The 22,108-nt window shown below is 34.8% G+C and overlaps 1 protein-coding gene across 1 annotated transcript in view; it reads left to right on the forward strand.

The window, feature by feature from the left end:
* GNAT3 (G protein subunit alpha transducin 3) overlaps positions 1-16,789 on the forward strand; it is a 56,059-nt gene extending 39,270 nt beyond the window's left edge. The window contains exons 5-8 of the mRNA XM_061166335.1: positions 3,234-3,362; positions 13,906-14,035; positions 14,227-14,380; positions 16,591-16,789. Of these exons, the coding sequence (XP_061022318.1) occupies positions 3,234-3,362; positions 13,906-14,035; positions 14,227-14,380; positions 16,591-16,781 (604 nt within the window). The 3' untranslated portion in view covers positions 16,782-16,789. The remainder of the gene's footprint in view (positions 1-3,233; positions 3,363-13,905; positions 14,036-14,226; positions 14,381-16,590) is intronic.
* Positions 16,790-22,108: the final 5,319 nt, after the last annotated feature.

Genomic DNA, 22,108 nt, shown 5'->3' on the forward strand with positions numbered 1-22,108 from the left:
CCATATAAATTCCAGGAAAACATAACAAAAACAAAAGTCTTCTGTGATTGCTCATTCATGTTCATTTAAAATTCCAAAATCCAATGGACATATTGCCCTTGGAGGAAAGTCCTGTTCTTATCTCTCTGATGACGTAGAGAATGGGTATCACCCTTTGATTATATAAACAATGGTTTAATATTACTCTATGGTATAGAAAACATTGCTTTTGATATGAGTCACTGAAAAAGGCAGTCACAATTAATCATAAACTGAATTGTGAAATATTCCTATAAAATATTGCTTAGCAAAGTTCTGGAGGAGGAGGAAAAGAAAGATAGGTCAATACTTGTAATTTTACTATATTTCGTTTTAGATACACATTATTGGTTGGACATTTTCCCTTAAAATAATGTAAGAAATATGTTTGCAATTATATTACATTATGTTTACCAAATTCTTTGCTCTTTGATATCAAAAAAGTTTATGTACTGCATACCCCAAATGGGCAAATAAAATGACATTTTACTGTTTTTTTTTGACTTCGTTTAATGTTAGCTTTTTACCTTTTTTTGACAAAATATATTTTACAGTGAGACTATTACAGTTCAGATTCATATTAAAAATATTTGTCTGTTCTTCAAGTTAAACAAGTCTATAAATCTCTGTTTGCACCAATTTTGTGAATGTTGCCAGTAATGCAGTGATTTTTAACTACCCAGATCAATTTGCAAAGAGCAGTAGAAAATAAAAAGAAAGTTGACGTCCTCTCTGTATCTAAGAAAGTTTTCTTATAACATTTTTTAAAAACAATGTAAATGTTAACTTTTTTGCCTTTATGGATTCTTAAAGTGAAAATTAAATGAAAACTTACTAAATTAGCTGAACCTCCATTGCTTTCTTCCAAAAATTAACAGGTTTTCTAAAAATACTTAATTACATTAACATTTTAAACTAAAATTAATGTCAGAGTGATACCACATCCAGTTTACTTCATACACATTCTGTAGTGCAGTGGCATTTCTTTTCCTTCCTCCCTCTTCCTCTTTCTTCCCCCTTTCTCTGCCTTTCCTTTCTTCATTCCATCTATCCATTCATGTACCTTCTATTAATCTCCCCATTCAGTTTTTCTGGACATGAGATATTTGATTTTCTCTCAAACCTAAAGACTCTTTAAGTTGAGGTCAATAAAGAGATGAGTCCTAACCAGGGAATGTTGGTTACATAACACCTCACCCTCCACAATCAGTACTAGCAAACAGAGAAAAGCGTCACGAGCAGGAAAGATTTTTATTAATACTTCACGGTTTGCTGATTGGGGCTGTCTAGTGTGCAACAAACTCCACATGCTTTAAGATTCAACATGGACTTCACTGAAAAAGATACTATTTTTACATGATTAGAAAAAGAGTGATATTTTTTAAGTGATTTGAGCTATAGGTATTTCAGGCCTTTGTCTTAAGTTTTAGACCACAGGCTTGAGCATCCAAATTCTATATTTGTTTATTAAAATTAGCATTTTAGATGCAAATTTGTCACTCTGCCAATGCTTCTGCTTTGTTTGACATCTTTTATGTATGCAAATAAAGGTACATTAAAGCGTGTCTTTACCAAAGCATTCATTTTCCCATAACTAAAATGGATTTAATCTATCACAGCAGGTATGTTTTGTTTGGATTGCTTTCGTTTTGGCCCCTGCATGAACCAGCTGACCAACGGTATACTATGCACATACGCAGCCTGAGTTAACAAGAAATTCACCAAAGACCTTGCTTCAGAAATAGAAAATAGATAAAACAAAATATCTTCTAACACTTTCTTCTGATGTATTTATATCTTGATTTGTATTTTTATAATAAAATTAAACTATTAGAAAAAACATGGCGATCAATTTTCACGTTATACATATAAGTGTTTCTGAAGTCTGACTGTCTATTTGTCCTTGACCAAAATCCCTTTGGGACACTTGACAATTCTTAGTTTATTTCAGCTTAAAATCACAAATATCCTTCAAGAATAATTATCTACATTGGTACTGAAATTTATTTTAAAAAACAAACAGCATTAACGTCTAAGGCATTGTGCTAGGCTTTAAGGCATAACAGCTCTTCAACTTAGTCTTTGAAAAATTGAACTGTTGAACAATAACTAATACTCAGTTATATTCTACCTCTCAAGTTCTGTCTAGATGAATGCATGTCCATTATGATCTTTTTTATTTAGGTTATAAGTATAAACTTGGTTCAATATAAAGGCCAATTTGATCATAAAAACTTTACTAGGCTATTGGTATCCTATTAATATTTTTATAGAAATAGCCATATGGCTAAGCTCCTAAAACCTTAGTATCAAAAGTATAGAACAGGTGATTTTCAACTGCTTTTAAAGCAATAAAGCACTTTGTTTTACTCCAGCGACATGATCTGGCTTAAAGGATGAAGCTAAGAGAAGTTTATTTCCTCTAATCTAATAGACTCTTCTAGAGCACATAGCTTAATCATTCTCATTCCAGCCCCTTACCACCCCTATATCCTGTGTGCAGAAAGAGGACAGTGTTTTGGCTGATGATAGTAGGGCTTTTAAATATGGCCTCTGGAGAAGAGCAGAGGACGCACTGAGGCACTCATGGAAGAGAAGAGGAGGTAAGGATACAGTTTATAAATTCAGCTTTCTGTCCTCAGGAGCGGGTCAGCCATGTAACAAAGTAGTTCCAGCATGAATCAGGAAGAAACTTAAAAGGTTCTTCTATTACTGACCTAACTGGATAAAATTATGGAACATAATAAAAACAGTTACAATTCCTAAACTAGATGATCCAGGAGAAACAACACAAAACCGATAGACCACAATACTGAAACAAGTCACTCTCTTAAAATTGCAACTGCCTAAATACAAACTACAGCATTTTGAGTTTAGTCTAGTGACCATCATTACAAGAAAGCATTTTTGACAGAGGGATGACTTAAGTCCTATAAGGAGAGCTTTCCTCTCAAATGCCTATTCAGACACCAGTGAATCCATCATCTCAGCCTTGTAAAATAAAGCCAAGGCAGCATTCACGCAGCTGATCAGCACACCCAGTGCTCTGCAACATCCCAGCCACTGAGCTCTTATAATTTTGAGAAGCAGAGTTTGAAAAGCATCAGTCTGGAGTTTAGTCAGTTTAATGGACTCGAAACGAAAAATTCATTTGTACTGAATCCTGGTATCTTTCAATACAAAGTTAAAACTATGTATGCTATTTTTTTTATTAGCTACCTTAATGATTTGGACAGAATAGCAGCGCCTGGCTATGTCCCGAATGAACAAGATGTTTTACATTCTCGAGTGAAAACAACTGGGATCATTGAAACTCAGTTCTCCTTTAAAGACTTGCATTTCAGGTATGAGCAAATGTCTTTTTAAACTCTCAACAGAAATATGCATCAGGCACATATTCTTTATGGAGAAGAGCTCTAACCCATGATGAGTGCAGTGAGTCCCTGGGCATGTTCGTGAGGCCTCATTTACTTCAGTTCCGTGGTCTTTCACTGCCCTCCTGTAGGTCTCCATGCCAATCCTGATCCTGAGCCTCATCCTCCTCTTCAAGAAAAAAGTACCTCTTCTTGAGCAGGTGGGAGCTAGATTTTAGTTTCCTCATACTTGAAACTGATATCCTACTTTGAAAAAATTTCAAAAGGAAATACATTTATATAACATTGAAGCAACAGGTGCCAAAGATCTTATTTCTGTACCTTCCTACTCTCCCATTTGCTTGAAATGTTATTTTGTTTCCTTAATTTAAAAAATGCAAATAATTGAGAAGAGAATTATTTGAATGTGATGCTGTCTACTGGAATAACAAGACCTATTTCACAAGCATAATTTGGGTATGAGTCCATTATTTTCATTGCTGTCACATTATCAAGACCCTCCTAGCAATTCTGTTGTAAAATTGCCCATTTACTATATCAAGAAATAGAAATCCATACTATAGTGTTAGAAAATGTTCCTTGACACTTAAGTACCTCTCCCTATGACTGTGGATGAGATAGAATATTAGACATTAGGACCATGTTCCAGATGTACCCTTAGTAATGAATATGTTGATAAAAACAAGTCATTCATGCATTCAATAATAGGAATATCTTTTAAAAGTAGAAAAAAATGGGAAAAGGTGACATGAATTACTTGTGTCCATTGAGGAAAGATTGTTTCAGTGGGATCAAAGTTTAATTGCTTTAAAACTATTGTAACTACTGATATATAGTATTTAATTAGAATATTAGTACACATATGGCGAGGATACTTTCAAGTTAATATGGAAGAAAGCCCTGAAAACTACCCATTAATGTCAAGCCCACAAATAATTAATTTTCTGAAAGATGAACCAAAGAGTCAAACAGGATAAAGGAACTGCAAAGATTGGGATCGACATCTCTTGGCACACATAAGCAGTTTGTCTTCAGGCCTGTCATCACTGTGGTACAGTTCCTCCTTGGCAACTACTTTCTCCAGACTCCTGATCACTGATCCAGTTTCCAGCACTTTACTTTGAGAACCCAAATCCAATTGCTCCTCTGTTCTACCCCTCCTAAGCCTCTCAAAGCAATTTTGGCACACTCACATTTCTTTGACTCGTCCTCTTCAGATTTTCCCCTGAAACAGGCTAGAAGCTGACTGCAGGCCTTGGGGCTAATCCTACCAAGGGTCCAACCACAGAGTCTCCATTAATTAGCAGCAGCTGTTGAGGAATAAAATTATCTTTCCTTTGCTTGTCTAACGTGGCTATTGTAAAAATTAATTGAAGTCCCAGCAGAGAGTTATAACTTGGTGTCAGCTTATCTTATGTAAAGCTAATGGAATTTTCTGGATCCTAGATTGTCTTATTATTAAAACTGGCTGATAAGCCAGTTTTAAGAATTAATGTCACATCTTGAACATCTAGAAACTCCCAACCCTGGTCTTTCTTTACCACATATGAAACAATCTAATACCTTGTCAGGAATGCTGACTAGCATAAATTATCTTTTTTATATCTCTGTTCCTTGAATATCCTAAGTCTTAGAGTCTTTGCGCTTACTGTTCTTCTTACCTAAAATGCTCTGACACTAGATCTCTGCAAGAACTGGCCCCTTCTTATTAAGTTTCCAAATCAAACACTGTCCCCTCATGGAGTCTTGACCACCTTATCTATTAACCATCCCTAAATGTCCCTGTTATAACTATACCCTGCAGAGTGTGGGTAAACATGTAACAGCAAGCCCCCAGAGGGAGAGAGAGGGCAGACTGATTTTTGGCCCTTGAGGATTTCTTGGGTGTAAACAGCCTGACAATAGCCATTTTCAACTTACAAACATGATGACACTAAATATACAACTGGGAAGATATACAGACAGTTCTTTCCAGCCATACCAACGTGAGCCAGTATCATTGCACAGTTGGTGTTACACCATTTTTCTCTCTTTGAACTTACCACTATAGGAAACAGCCTGTTTGCTCTTTTTGTTTCATGTGCTCTGAGGTCCAGAAGGCCAGGGGCCGTGTTTGCTTACATCTATCTCCTGTGATTACCACAGTGACTAGCTCAGAGTAGGCACTCAGTCAGTCTTAATCCTGCCTGGAGGAATAAACGTACTGTGCCAAGCAACTATGAACACGGTCTTTACACCCTTACTGTAACATGATGAATGGGTATTGTTATCCTTACCTAAGACAGAGAGTCAAAAATGGAGGCTGAAAACAGGTAGAAGGTTTCTCCAAGATCACACACAGAAATGCTAGAAATGTGATTAGAATGGCTATCTTTCTAACTTCAAACACCACACTTCTTACACTGCTCAACCCTGATGGGCTATAAGGTAAATTGGGCTGGAAACCACTCTTGGCCTGTAGAGTAAGTGCTTCTTCCAATGTTGTTGGTCATCCATACTTCCCTTCAGAGAGAAGAGGGAAGGGGGATAAAAAGACAGCCTATTGGGGAGATAAAGTCCTGTTGTCAGGGCTCTTTGGCATTTCACAAGTCTGTGCTCCTAAAAGGAGGGTATGTGTGAAACTGCCAACGAACACACAAAAACTCAGGAAATCATGATCATTTCCTGAAACATCAAGTTCACTCAGTACCAAGTAATATCATTATCCATACATTGTAAAAAACCAAGTAGAATACAGCATTTGCATTAGGATACCAGACTTTCATTGGTGCATCGTCATTTTCCTTTCCTTTCCAATTCTGTGGTTAATTCTGTAAAGCACTTTAAGTTGTATAAGTAATCTTTCATATGTATATATATGAAAATATACTTTCTTATATTGTTGGCCCATATGAAGGGATGAGAAAGGTCTTGCTAATTCTTTATACAGTAGCAATGCTAAAATATAAGATATTTGTGAATTGGACTGAAGCTCAGTTAAGACTCATTTTGACATAACATTTTCTATAGTATGCAACCACTAACTCTGTCCACCCACTAAAACAGGTTTTGAGCTCTTTTGTTTTCTGACTAGCTTTTGCTTTCTCTCTGGCTCAAGAGGGTGTGTAATTAAGGATGTCGTTTATGAGGAAGAGAATGCAGGGAATTTCTCTAGAAACAATATTTAAACAATGAAATTTTGAAAATACTCAAATTTTACTATAAAGCATAAAAAACGCAGCTATACATACTTTTAAGGAACTATTTTAAATCATTTAAAAAATTTCAAATCATTTAAATAGTCACAGCAATTGAGATAACTAATACCTTAATAAATTCTCACAGCTAAATCACTTTTTTTTTTGAAGTACTAAATAGGATTATCCAAAAGTACACAGACATTCGCAGAGTAAAATTTCATAGTATTTTAAAATAGGGAGTATAAAAATAAGGTACCTTCCAACTTCATTTCAGTAAGTGCTTAGGTACTTACATTAGCACTGATTTGTATTCACATAGCATAAATCATCCTAAAACTTTTAAAGCTAAAGTTAATTTACATATTAAATTCAAGACTGTAGAATTTTAAACAGGAACATCAAAATGAGAAAATTCTCTCTATCAATGCACTGTATCATCTTCATGTATCACCTAATTTAATGCAAATTACCTTGGAGTTTTTTTACCAAACCAGAACCTTCAACTGTCAAACTGGTAAAATTAATTCTCTTTACAGAAGTTACTATGTAAGTAGAAAATGCAATGCAAATGTGAACCCTTTTATTATTATAAAATAATTCCTCAGGGCAAAGAACTTACAGATCATGAGTTATCAGTTATAGAGAAGTCCTTTCTTCCTGTTACTCTATGATTAAAATAATTGAAAGGAGATAAAACTATATGGAAGCTAGGGAAAAGAGGTCAACAACTATTACAATGTAGAGCTTTAGATTTTGTAATTGTAATGTAACTATATTCAACAATGTTTACCCAATCTATGATTCAAAACAAATTATAATTGTTTTGAATTTGAAGTTAAATCATGCCCACTGTGTTCATTTCTGTGGGAATATGAGACATCTTAGCTTAGGAGTGAGTCTGGTTGTCTACCAAGCAATTGTAGACCAACTTAGGTTTGTTATTCTCTATTAGATCTCACAGAGCATTAAATTATGTATAACTATACCTTTGTTACAGGTATGTTCATGGTTAATGTTATCAAAATTATAAGTTATAAAACATGATGTCGAACTTATTCTCATGATAGAATTTACTTTTATGACTTTAAGCGTTATTTTATTCAATAATCAGAGAGCTCTTCTGTAGGCATTTTAAGTTACACACAAATTTAGTAGAAAATATATAATGATATTAACAATTAAAGGAGTTTAGAGACCCCAGGCTACCTTATGGTGGTTAATCCTTTTGATTCTGTTTTTTAATAACAAGCAGTTAAGAGATTTAGAATGACCGTGGTGCATATTGTTTCTATCTGCAAGCATCTGCCCTAATTTATTTTCAGAACTGGACACCAGGGAAAGACTCAGTGAAGCTCTTTTGCTCAGACTGTGCAGTGGTGACACAAACACACCTGTTGGCCCTGACACAGGCAGCCGCCCTAGGACCTTACACCTAGATTTCTTGTAGGGATCAATTTATACCATATATAAATGTCAAATCACTAGGTTGTAACATGAAATAATATAATTTTGTATGTCAACTATACTTCAATAAAAAGATAAAATTTTAAAATACGTGTAAATCCATGGCTGATTCATATCAATGTATGACAAAACCCACTGAAATGTTGTGAAGTGATTGGCCTCCAACTAATAAAAAAAAAAAAAAAAAAAAAAAAGAAATCAATAAAACTGAAGTCACTCAAAAAAAAAAAAAAGTTATACCAATTCTGATATAGTCAAATAAGTTGAATACATCCCATTTGACACAAGAGCTTAAAATAAATTTCTACTCATATTAGATCTTATTTTTCTGTGGTCAAATACATAAAGGATGTCAGAAATTGTTATTTTTCCGAGACAGTCACATGCTTATAGGATGAGCAAAGACATCTTACAAAAAATTAGCTGCAATAGCGTTATTTTTAGCTGTCCTAGACTATGCAATGGCTTTGACAGTAAACAAAGGGCCTATTATTTCATAATAACCTATTCTAATATGAAGTATGAATAACCTTATGTGGTTAAATATTTGTGTGTTCAAGTCCCTTCAGTCATGTCCAACTCTTTGCAATCCTATGAATTGTAGCCCATCTCTATCCATGGGATTCTCCATGCAAGAATACTGGAGTGGGTTGCCATGCCCTCTTCCATATTTAGCCAATTGTTTAACATAAATTAGTAAAATTCAGTAGCTTTTCCAACTGTTTAAAATGGGCTATAAAACTCAACTGTTTAGTCAACTGTTTAATATAAAGCCATAAAACTGTGATGGCTTGCCCTATATTAATACCATGGGCAGTTTAACAAATAATTGATGCTCAATTTTTGCTTAAAAGCCTGACCTGTGAATTTTTAGTTACATCATACATGTCAGGCACATTTTAATTAAACACATTTTTAATTAAACACATTTAAGTTAAACACATTTTAATATTTAAGAATCCTTACTTAAATATCAGACTTAAGGATACATGTATTAAGTCAATCAAGCAATCAAAAAAAAAAGAAAAAAGAACTTTTCAAAATGAAAACTGAAAGTTCCATTTAAAGTCATTAAAGCTCTAGTTATCAACTATTCAGGCAATTAAGGATATTCAAGCCACATCACATATCCATTCACCTCATTTATTGTCCCAGTATATTTAACCAATCCAGATATTCAGTTAGCAAATATACAGGTTGTCCTCTGATTTCTATTATTGTTTTTCTCAGAATAGTGATGACGAAGTGTGTATTTATATTTCTTACATGCTCCACTTTGGGAATCTCCACATTTTTTTCAATGATTATAATGCTTTAGTGTTATCTGCTCAGTCATGTCTGACTCTTTGCAACCCCATGTAGTATAGCCCACCAGGGTCTCTGTCCATGAAATTCTCCAGGCAAGAACACTGGAATGGGTAGCCATTCCCTTCTCTAAAGTAAGCCCAAATTAAAATTTAGAGGAGGAGATAAACATAAAAAGACATGTAAAAAATAAATTACTACAACAGCAGCAAAGTAAAATGTAATATTCAAGAGAATGAATATAAAAGCAAAACTCCAGCCATTGATCTGCTTTGCCAATGAGTATTTCAGTTCAGTAATAGCAGATGGCATTAGAGAAAAGGTCAGTGCTCCCTGGACCTGTGTCTCTACCATCACTCTGCATAGGGGAAAAAAAAAACTTTATCAAGTGAGTCATAAAATGAGAGGATTATTAGCATGCAATCTAAGATTTTTCAGAAGCCATTTTATCAACAGGAATAAAACCTTAAGACTGAGTAATCTTTGTCCTCCCTTCCTTGGGAGGCTGTAAGATATACTGAGAGAACAGTGGGCTAAGGATTATTTACATAACTTATACCTCTTATCAACTAAATATTTGACTGAAAAGGAGAATAGCTACTTTTCACACGTAAGTGTTAATATCAATAGCAGAGTTCAGAGAAGATAAATGATCAAAGTCAGGGGATAACCAGATGGTCCATTAAAAGAATGCAACACAACCCTTGGGAAGGGGAAAGTTTTAAAGTTTTGCACAGTTATCTGTTTGACAACACAAAAAGCTATTTTCTGACCTGGGGAAAGAAGGCTCTACAACAAATATGCTTCTACTCTACTTGGTGAGGATTTGACAGCTAACAGTAGATAGATGTACTTGTTACAACCTGTAGTCTAAGGAAGTAGACCTAATGAACTTCACAACAAAGCTTAACATTCACAACATAACTATCACACACAGGAGAACCTAACATGGCACCTGCTACACAGCAGCCTCTAATATCAACTGGATTCATGAGCCTTGGGCAAGTTGCTTAGAGAGATAGTTGTATCTAATAACTTTATGGTGAAGTTTAAATAATTGTTGACTAAAAGGTTAAAAGTCTGAATGCATATTTATCATCCTTGCTTCTATAAGAATGCTTACCAAGTTTTAAAAGTTAAATTTGTTGGCTAATTTTTACATATAAAGTCAAAACAAAACTTTTAAGTCAAAACTGTCCTCTTCCTCCATTTATATTGCAAGTCTGAAACTGTAGAGGGTTTGATAATTAGCAGCACTTACAATAGTCTTTGAAAGTGAAACTGAAAGCCCCTCAGTCGTGTCCAACTCTTTGTGATCCCGTGGACTATACAGTCCATGTATAATTCCAGTCTGGCCTGGAATTCTCCGGGCCAGAATACTAGAGTGGGTAGCCGTATCCTTCTCCAGGGGAGAAGGGAGATCAAACCAGGTCTCCTGCATTGCAGGTGGATTCTTTACTAGCTGAGCTACCAGGGAACCCCATAACAGTCTTATTGACACCAAATTTAAATTTCTAAACCACACAACTATCGAACTCCTAAACATCATATTCAATAATATGAGCAACTTCTCTTTCAATATACTACTAAATGGAGTGATTTTGCATTGGTTCACACATATTTGAGGAATTTTAGTTCTATACATCTATTCTTTACTGGTTTAATATGTTGAAATATTAAGCACTAGAGAAATACAATGTGTGGTACTTCTGATTATCTTCAATAAGTCAGCTGACTGATGTTTAATACTCCGTTATAGTTATTACCTTTGAAATATCTGTACAAGTGGGTGTTCCCTGGTATTGAATATTTAATATCTTGGAATCAAGCTATTATGAAAGCCCTGTAATTTTTCCTTTGCCTCGAGTCTCTTCCTCATCAAATCTGTCTTCAGATTTGAACTCAGATCAAAGTGACCTACCAATAAGCACACAAGCAAATGTTAATTCCCTAGTTCAAAATCACCTATGGATTACCATTGACCACAATATAAAAACTGATCTCATGTAATAGAAAAGACAGAAAATCTATTTCTGGTCTAACACCTCAGGCTTACTCCTGCGTGCTCAAATCCCTTGCTCTTGTTTTTGCTCTTATTGCCTCTATCTGGAACATTCTTCTTACACACTATCGTCTCTGCAGTTTCTGATCACTCCATTTCACACACATACATACACACACAACTACTACCACCACAACCAGATCAGAAGATTCTCAAGACTGAAACTCTGACACTTAGAATGTAATAAATGCTCAATAAATATTTGCTGACTCAGGCCATAAATTTCAATATTTTACCCTAATCTTCACATTCTCCAAAATATAATTATTTGCCCCAAGCATGCCATGTTCTCTCATGCCTTGATGACTTCGACATGCACTTTGGGTAAAAATCCTCCCTCCATTTCGTTAACATGGAAACTATTCATTTATTTGCAAATATTTATTGCATGTTTATTACATTACAGTCACAGTGCCTGGCACGGGGAATGTAACCACCTCCAATGTAGATAAGGTCCCTGCCCTCATGAGACCACTATTCTATTAGGGAGATGATAACTACTAAACATATGAAAAAATAAATCACAGCTATTGATTGTGACAATTACTATAAAAGAAATGGAGTGATACAACAGAAAGTAAATGGGCAACGGAAAGATTTACCAATTTACAAAGGATGCTCTAGGTAGCTATCTGCAAAGTCTCGATATTGATATTAAGACCCGAATATTGAGGGAAAAAAAAAAAGTCTTATGGAAGGAAGAACTGAACCATGTTGCCTGGAAGGGAGATGGACTATGCAAAAGTCCTAAGATAGCAAAAAGTTAGATTTATATTAAAGGAACTAATGATAGCATTGTGATTGGATTGCATTGAAAAGAAGAATGGTAGGAACTAAGCTTGCAAAAGTAGGAATGAACAAAAACAGCTAGAACCTGAGAGGTCGTCAGAAAAAGTTTGTGTTTGATGCTAAGGGCTTCCCTGGTGGCTCAGGAGTAAAGAATTCGCCTGCAATTCAGGAAATCCAGGAGATGTGGATTCAATCCCTGGGTCAGAAGATTCCCTGGAGGAGGGCATGGCAACCCAGTTTAGTATTCTTGTCAGGAAAGTCCTATAGGCAAAAGAGTCTGGTGGGTTACTGTCCACAGGGTCACAGAGTCAGACTCGACTGGAGTGACTGAGCATACACTAAGGGGCAAAGAAGCCTTTGAAAAATTGTAAGCAGGAAAGTGATATAGTAAGATTTACAGTAGGAGAAAATTCTGAGTGCTGTGAGAATTTGTTTTTAGAGCTTTTAGAAACAGGGAGACCAATTAGAGCATTTCTATAGTGTCCCTGGTGAGAAACTGGTGGCTTGTACAAGAGAGGAGTTTCAAAGAAGTTGATGAATTAGAAACTGCATTTCACATGTGCACTATATGGAGGATAAGGGAAAGAGGGGGGTTACAAAGGATTCCTAGCTTCTTCATTGAGTTTCTCTGTCCACACAGGTGCTTTTTACCAAAATACAAAACCAGAGGGAGGGCCAAATTTTCAAATATCTCCTTTTAAGTTTCATGATCACTCAGGGTGACTTAAATATTCCTCTGGGCTCATATTTTACTTTCTATGTTAGAATTTACCATCTATGTTACATTCTATGGACATGAATCTGAGCAAACTCTGAGAGACAGTGAAGGACAGGGGAGCCTGGCATGCTGCAGTCTATGGAGTCACAAAGAGTTAGACATGACTTAGTGACTGAACAACAACAACAAATTAGAATATTTATTACAAAATATTATAATTTATTTTTCTCTTTACAAGACAGCAAGCCCATTGAAGACAGTGACTGTATCTTTTTATCTTTGTGTCAGTAGGCTTAGCACAGTGTCAAGTACATAGTAGGCATATGATAATTGTTCAAATGAATGAATGAATGAATGTAGGAGGAGCTCAGTGAACAAACAAGACTTGTAGCATCAGAACCATGACAACTTTCAATCTTCTCTGGGCTCTAGTAATTTAAGAATACAGATAGTCTTTGATCAAAATCTCTAACGCCAACACGTATCTTACTAAAACTTCAAACTGCTGTAAATTTCCCAGTTGCTCAAAGTCAGTATATGAATTATTTTACTCTACCCTGTGTAAATACATGCTAAGTCACCTCAGTCTGTCTCTCTGCGACCCTATGGACTGTAGTCCTTCAGGCTCCTCTGTCCAAGGGGATTCTCCAGGCAAGAATGCTGGAATGGGTTGTCATTCCCTCCTCCAGGGGATCTTTCCAACCCAGGGGTCAAACACACGCCTCTTACATCTCCAGCATTGTCAGGCAGGTTCTTTACCACTAGCGCCACGTGGAATACCAGCATGAAAACCAAAAAATAAATAAAAGTTCTCCTCTTCTGTAGTCCTTGAGCTGCAAGGTGCCCAAATAAGTCTTACTTCATAATCAATAAAAATTAAAAGACTACCTTTAAGCATATGAGAGCATTCATTTATAATGCCAAACGTTCATCTTAATGTAAATTTTGGAGGACATTTGTAAGATTCATTTTTCTGTTATCCTTACTTTTTTAAAGAATGTTTGATGTAGGTGGACAGAGATCTGAAAGAAAGAAATGGATTCACTGCTTTGAAGGAGTTACGTGCATTATATTTTGTGCTGCACTCAGTGCCTATGACATGGTTCTGGTGGAAGATGAAGAAGTGGTAAGTCTAAAAGGAAGACAAGAGTGAGGTAAAAAATAAGCATTTGTGATTTCCAATATGACTACCACATTTCCCAACTCAATTAAGAACTTCCAAAGACAGATGTTATTTCTAGATCCTTGTTCGTAATTCCCACCATTAATATCTTGCAAACAACAATCGTACACATTTTCATCTTTTATATCTAACAGAACAGAATGCATGAAAGCCTTCACCTGTTCAACAGCATCTGTAATCACAAGTACTTTGCCACCACCTCCATTGTCCTGTTTCTCAATAAAAAAGATCTCTTTCAAGAAAAAGTTACCAAAGTGCATCTTAGTATCTGCTTTCCAGAGTATACTGGTAAGATTCTTTTCCTTTAATTCCAAAGTAGTAAATTCTTGTATAGAGATACACTTTTCTATCTGAACCTTGATGTATAATATTTAGAAGGTTTGAGGCTTATGATACTTTTTGAGTCATGTGTATGATCCACATTGGAAAGAATTTTACAAATAAAAGAGGAAACCCTTTCTACACTGCCTGCATTAAAGCAAAGCTCTAATGAGTAAACGGGAGTTGGTTAGACCAAACAGGGCTGAGACTCCATATAATGTATCAAATGACATTGCAAACTATATTATCTTAAACATTATCATAAGAGTATAAATTTTACTTCGAATTGGCATTTTTTAGATATTTCCCAATGAAACCTTGTAATGCTGTACTAGATCTCAGTGACTCTTCAAAGTCAGAATTAAGTTTCCAGAGGAAGATCTTGAATCAATTTGAGAATAGTGACAGCTTTTTTTCATTTTCCTACCTCCAAGAGTTTTAGTATTGACCCTGTTTGCCATTGACTATAAATGTCAGGTTCTCTAGAAGGGTTGTATTTCTTTTGGAGACTACTTTTTTTTTTTTTTTTTGGTAAATAGTTATATGCTCTGTTGTTAATGAAACTGTGTTAGATGGAGATATGTATGGTTTAAACATAAATATGGACTTCCCTTGTGGCTTAGTTGGTAAAGAATCCGCCTGCAATGCAAGAGACCTGGGTTCAATCCCTGGATTGGGAAGACCCCATGGAAGAGGACATGGAAACCCACTCCAGTATTCTTGCCTGGAGAATCCCCAAGGACAGAGGAACCTGACAGTTTACAGTCCATGGGGTCGCAAATAATTGGACACGACTGAGCGACTTATCTCAAGCATAAATATAAACCTAGTTTACCACCTAGATATGTGGGTAGCCCAGATATGCTAGGATTGTGGCACTCTGTCAAAATAGCTACTTAGGCTAATGTATAATGACTGCTTATACCTTTTTTCTTATTTATAAATATTAATTATATGCTTATACATTTGTCATGTAATTAAGTTTAATTACATGTATGTTGTATTGAATGTGACAAAGTAAATATAGAATCATAATTAAGCACTTTATGTGTTCCAATAAGTTATAATCTTTATTTCTTAGAGCAATTTTTAGTTGATAGAAAAAGTGAACAGAAAATAGAGAGCTTTCATATATTTCCTCTCTGGTCAGCGCCCATCCTTTGCTCTATTATTAACACCTTGACTTGGTGTCATACATTTGTTTTGTTACAACTGGTGCGCAGATATTGATACATTATTAACCAAAGTCCATGATGATATTTTACATCAGAGTAAACTGTGTCACACAGTCTGATGGGTAATACCAAACGCATGTCAGGTACCCAGCATCCTAGTGTCACACAGAATAGTGTCAGTACTCTAAAACTCCCTGTGATCTACCTATTCAGGTACTTTTCCTTACCTCCAACCCTGACAACCACTATTTTTACTATTACTATACTTTTGCCCTCCCAAGAATGTCATATAGCTGGAATCTTAGAGTACATGCCTATCACTTTTTCGCTCTCACTCACACAATTTTTTTTTCTCTCTCCTACCTACCCTCAAAGTCCAGCTCAAATACTACCTCATTATGTATTCCATTCATCTTCAATTTCCATTCTTTCCTTTAGTTCATATTAACACACATGCACACAGCATAGTCTTTGACATACATCTAGGCTTTCTCACTCACTTTGTTATACAAATACATTAGTTGTTGCTGTTGTTTAGTCACTCTGTTATGTCTGACACTTTTACGACCGCATGAACTGTAGCCTGCCGATCTCCTCTGTCCTTGGGAATTCCCAGGCAAGAATTCTGGAGTGGGTTGCCATTTTCTTCTCTAGGGGATCTTGTCAACCCAGGGATCGAACCCATGTCTTCTGTATTGGTGGGTGGGTTCTTTCTTACTGAGCCACCAGGGAAGCCCCAAATATGTTAGTAGTTGTACTATATTTTGATGTTTTCATGCAGAGGTTACATTTTAACCACTTGAAATCCCCAGTGGGATAAGCATAGTTTCCAACACAAAGTAGATGTTATATAAATCCCTGATAATTAACCATTGCCATTTTGATTTTTCAATTCTGAGCACATCAAACAGCACACAAAGTAAAATTCTAAAAGATTATCTATACATGTATGCTTTTTAAATGCAATTATGGTTTACTTCTTTAACTTTTCTTTTTAACAAGGTCCAAATACATTTGAAGATGCAGGGAATTACATCAAGAACCAGTTTCTAGACCTGAATTTAAAAAAAGAAGATAAGGAAATTTACTCCCACATGACCTGTGCCACAGATACTCAAAATGTCAAGTTTGTGTTTGATGCAGTTACAGATATAATAATCAAAGAGAATCTGAAAGACTGTGGGCTTTTCTAATTAATGCTTTTTCTCTTCCACTCTTGCTCATGCACACTTTTCAAGACATAAAAGGTGCCGTGTGATGCATTTAGTTTTAATAGATACTAACTTGTATAACTAGTGTTGTAAGGCAGAATTTCTCACACAAACATTTTAATGTGTTGTCACCTTTCTTTGGTAAGCTTTGATTTATTTGAGGTAGCAAGGATTTGGGGTGTCTGATGCCTTCAGTTCTGAAAACTGATACATTTTGGTAGCACTCTTACTGTACGTATCAGTGACACTGAATTTTCTTGGAAGTAAATTCTGCATTGTGGCCTATTTTAAAATCATAGAACAATGGGGGAAAAAACAATGCATTCTATATCATTTCCATTGGCCAGAGTTTGAGAGGCATTCATTTTTGCTGATAATATATCTGTGCCTATACCATAGAAACATTCAGAGATAATACATGTGGCGTTTTATTGGTCAATTACTCCTTTTCAACCAGTGCAAATGAAATGTTCACTATACACGTACCTGTTGATGGAAATTAAAATGCATACAATTTTATCTGCTACTTTTCCATAGGAAGAAAAAGTATTAATGGTGAATTTACCTTTAGAATTGAGGACTTCAATTACGTATTTTTGTACCAATCCAACTGAAAACTGGGGACCATGTCTGATCAAGACAGTGTAAGACTGCTCAGGCTGGAGTCACCCTCAGTGGAGTACGCCTTTCCCCCATTGTATGTCAGAGCAGCGCGGAGCGTTATTACGATGAATGGTTTGAGGACAATACATCGTGATCGAAAGAGAAAAAAAAATAATTCAATATCTTAGCACTAGTGTGTTTTAGCTTTGTGAATAAGAAGTAGGAAGTAAGAGTAAATAATTAGGAGATTTTTTAGAAGAGAAACATTGAGCTTCTTGCTTGTGGCATATGCTCCTTTCTAATGTTATATGGTATGCTAGTGGTCAAAGCCTACTCTTTAAAAGATTATTTGGTGCATTACCAACAAAATCATTGTTTATGAACAGAAAAGATGACTTTTCTTTTTCTTTTTTAAAGTGTGCATCACTTACAACATATATTTTTAAAACACGTCTGATATTATTTAACTTATCCACTTGTAGAAGGTGATATATAGGTCAAATAAGAGATCAGTGCATAAGATCTATAACTACTCTGAAAAGAGAGCTAATTAGATAATTAGATGAGATGAAAGGAATATAAGTTAAGCAATTGCCAATAGGTAGTTCTGGTGGATTTAGGTAGCCCTGTCTCAGTGTCACCGCCTCACTGTTCTATAACACATTTCCAACCTAAGCACGTAAGAATGACCCCCATTCAGTGAGTAACCTTGACAAGAACATTCCTGGCTTTATTTTCAAAAACACAAGGAGTTATCAATAAATACGATCGAATAAAAATGTTATATTAAGAACAATTAATTTGAAATTTCTTTGCAAAATACAAGTTATTAAGGAGCCTAAGATAACAAGGACAAACAATGCACAGAAGTCATTTAGTTCAGGCACTCAATAAATTTTTCTGGCTGAAAACCATTATCTATTAAACAGGTCCACATTTTACTAGGAGCTATACAATGCTTTGAGATTTTAAATTAAGATTACAAATACTATCATTTTATTCACTACTTTGTCTTTTTGTTCTCCTGTTCTACTTTAATCTGTTTATCAGTGTGAAGAGACTGTTTCAGAAAGTAATTTTTTGAAATAGTATTACTATTATAATTTAGATTTTGACTTTGACTTATGCTTAGAGTTCCTATTTTAGATAACATAGGTAGAAAGGGTAAGGTCAGAAATGGTCTTTTAAAAATATATAACTCATTTTGATCTTAGCAAAAAATTAATAGACATCATTTATTTATGAATCCTTGTTCTGAGAACTTTAAAAATATATGTTAAACTTACCAAACTAAAATTAGAGGTCAGTTGTGATTATCTTTTTAAAAACTGTTCGATTCCTTCTAATTCTATAATTAAATTAAAAAAAACTTTTCTTCACAATCAAAAACAAATACTATGCTAAGTCATTTAATTAAGAGAAATTTTTAGTAGGGAAATATAAATGTCTATTATTTCTTCAATGATTGTACACCTTAAAACTGAGTCTATTTATGATTTTACTTTTTAAATTTTTCAATTAAAAAAAAAGGTCAGAGTGGATAAAAAGACTTTGAGGTTAAACAAAGTAACAGAATGGGAAACATGTGAAGTTATACTTCAGCTAGAAGAAACTGACCTTGAGACTAGAAAAGTTTAATTGATTAGACTCAAAACTTCTATTTCAACTGAAAATTCAATCTTTTAACTGTATAGTTAGTGTTTTTGCTTTCATAACATCTCAAGGAAGTAGTATTTGTCACTCAAAAATTCAAATGTGATTATAATGATATTTTCCTTTTCTGTTATTTGAGACTTTTCTTCCTGGCTCAGAATGTTTTATAATCCTGCTTGTCTTAGACTTTTAATACCCCCAACTCATAATTGTCTAACATATGTCCAGTTGTAGACACACTGCACTGCCTCAGAAATCTAGGTGTGGGCTTACATCTAAGAGGGCCACTAATAACTAATTCTTGCAGAATTCTTCCAAAAGCATGAACTGATCAACAAATAAGTTTTTGCATCTTGGAACTAGTGACTGGAGAGTTAAATGAAGAAGAGTATTAACTGGGTAATATCTTTGTGTCAAAATACAAGAGTTGGCAAGTCTATGAAGAAGGTCTATGGAAAGGGGGTTTCAAATTCTGTGGAATCTACAACATACCTTATAGATATCCAATATCCTGCTGATTAACAACACTTATAAACAATTAACAGTTTTCATGTATATCACAAAACTAGGCTCACTACTTTTATAGGCCATGAGCCTGTCCTAATACACATTTTCTTACTTAATCCAATATCCTATTTTTAAACACAAAAGGTATTTTAAAATACTTGACAGAGAATTACTCAGGCTTAACATAATCAAACACTATGTATACGAGGGAAAAAAATAATCTTTTCTGTTGACTTAATGTGTTTTCACAGTGCCACACCACATGTAGGAGGGTTGATTAATGTGTATCTACTAAAAACAAAATATTTGTAAAATCTATAGGAGATTTACTGGAGAATATAACCAGCTAAGGCCCTCATTTAAAACATTTAGGTATTTTTCTACATTTTTACAAACTAGCCTATAGCCACTTGGGGGCACACTTATATCATGTGTTTTTCTACCCAAATGCTGCAAACATAATGAATTTGGATTATTGGTAACGTTAATGACACAGATAATAAAATCCTATTAGGAATCACGGTTCATTTTGTGTTTCCAGCTCAGTAGTACATGATAATTTTCTGATAATCATAATATGCACGATCTTAATCAATTTTTTGAGTAATGGCTATTGAAACAGCTTGAAATTTGTTTGATATTATACAGATATTTAGTTTCTTTGCATGCTTTTATTTTCTGCCATTTTCAAACTATTATTAAATCTAAGTAACCATTAATTTTGCAAAGTGTATTTTTCCATTAATTTGAATTGTTTCTAAAATCTTGATTAGCTTATAGTGAAAGAATAATTTGAAGCCTAACAATTATGTTTTGTGAACAGTTATTAAATAGATGCTTATTAGTGTGTTATCTTTTCAATAAATCAAAGCAAAATTCCACTCTTCTATAATATTAGCAATTCCATTATTCCTTTTATTACAACTTTTTCTGTAGCCACCACTGCACTAAATCAAGAGGAAAATGAGTGCTCTGTGACATTTTTCTATTACCAGCGCTGCCACTACCAGCACATTTTTCACCAGTAATAGTACAATTGTTATTTTAAGCGACATTTGTCACACTAGTTAAGAAATAAATAGAGTCACAAGAAAGAAAAAAGAAATTAAAAGACCCTAATTCACTTCACAAGGACAGTAATAATCCTCTAATTATTATACCTTTCAGATAAAGAATAATATATGTGACACACAAATATAGTGATTGCTTGAAAGATATTCACATTTTCTAAATTGGTCAGATTAAAACAAACAGCACACATATAGAATGGAAAATCTTTTTTTCAATATATATTGCTGTGAGTTTTCTGAAAAACAAAAGGGGTCAAATATGAAATGCCAGTGTAATATCAAAACCAATGAAAACTGTCTTTTAATATATTAAAAGTCTTACATTGGAGAAAATACTAGATAACTGTACATATAGTTAGCATATGAAAGTTCAACACAAAAAGCACCCCATGCAAAATACTGAAGAAAAAGATGATCTATGCTGTGATGATCTTACTCAGGTAAAATCTGAATATTTAATGACATTTTTGAAGTACATTTGGGGCTTCCCTGGTAGCTCAGCTGGTAAAGAATCTGCCTGCAATGTGGGAGACCCGGTTCGATCTCTGGGTTGGGAACATTCCCCTGGAGAAGGGAAAGGTACCCACTCCAGTATCCAGGCCTGGTCCATGAGGTCACAAAGAGCCTGATACAACTGAGTGACTTTCACTTTCTTTCAAGTGTACATTTATATATAGCTCAAATTAGGAAAGACAATTCATAAGCAAATGAAGTGATTTTATTTCCCTTGGTGTTAAAGCCAAGTTATTCATCACAGTGAGTCCACTAGTGTTTATTTTCCAGCATATCTGAGAAAGAACTTCACATTGTTACTCACACATACGATGTGCTCCCCAATAACACCTTCATAATCATCTGTACCTTTTGAACCAAAAGGTAGAAAATTTTATAAAAAACATACAAACCACATGGATTACATCTAAAACAGAAAAAAGTGCATATTCATTTTGATCATTGTTTTTCGGTAAATATATAAAGAAGCATTGCTTCATAATCTAAAGCAGCAGCCACACTGTTTTGCTCTAAAGCAGGAGAGGAAGTGTCTGGGCAGTGGTATTCTAGACCACCACACATGAAGTCTTCATTAAACTCAGATTTCAAGAGCAAATTACTCATCAGCCATTTTATCCTGAATCTGAGGCAAAAAGTCCTCTTGAACTACATTTTTCCCTCAAGGACAGATGATATGGTCACTGTAGGACACCCTTGGCTGTGTTTGAGAATTGGCATTTAAATCTGTTTTGTCACCAATCATGCCCCTGTGAGACACTGAACACAATTTTTTCCCACGTGGCTGCTTTTCTTATCTACAGATGAACAGAGTACATTAAACAATCACCACAAACCAATACACCCTGAGCTTCTGAATCAGCACATCGAACACTGGTACCAGAGTAAGATTGTCTTAATTGCATATTCAAAGAAAACAACAACAGGAAGAGGAATGATACGTAAAGAGTCTTTAATTAGCACTTA

Source organism: Dama dama, chromosome 18 (assembly GCF_033118175.1).
Source record: "Dama dama isolate Ldn47 chromosome 18, ASM3311817v1, whole genome shotgun sequence".
In the NCBI taxonomy this organism is placed as follows: Eukaryota; Metazoa; Chordata; class Mammalia; order Artiodactyla; family Cervidae; genus Dama; species Dama dama.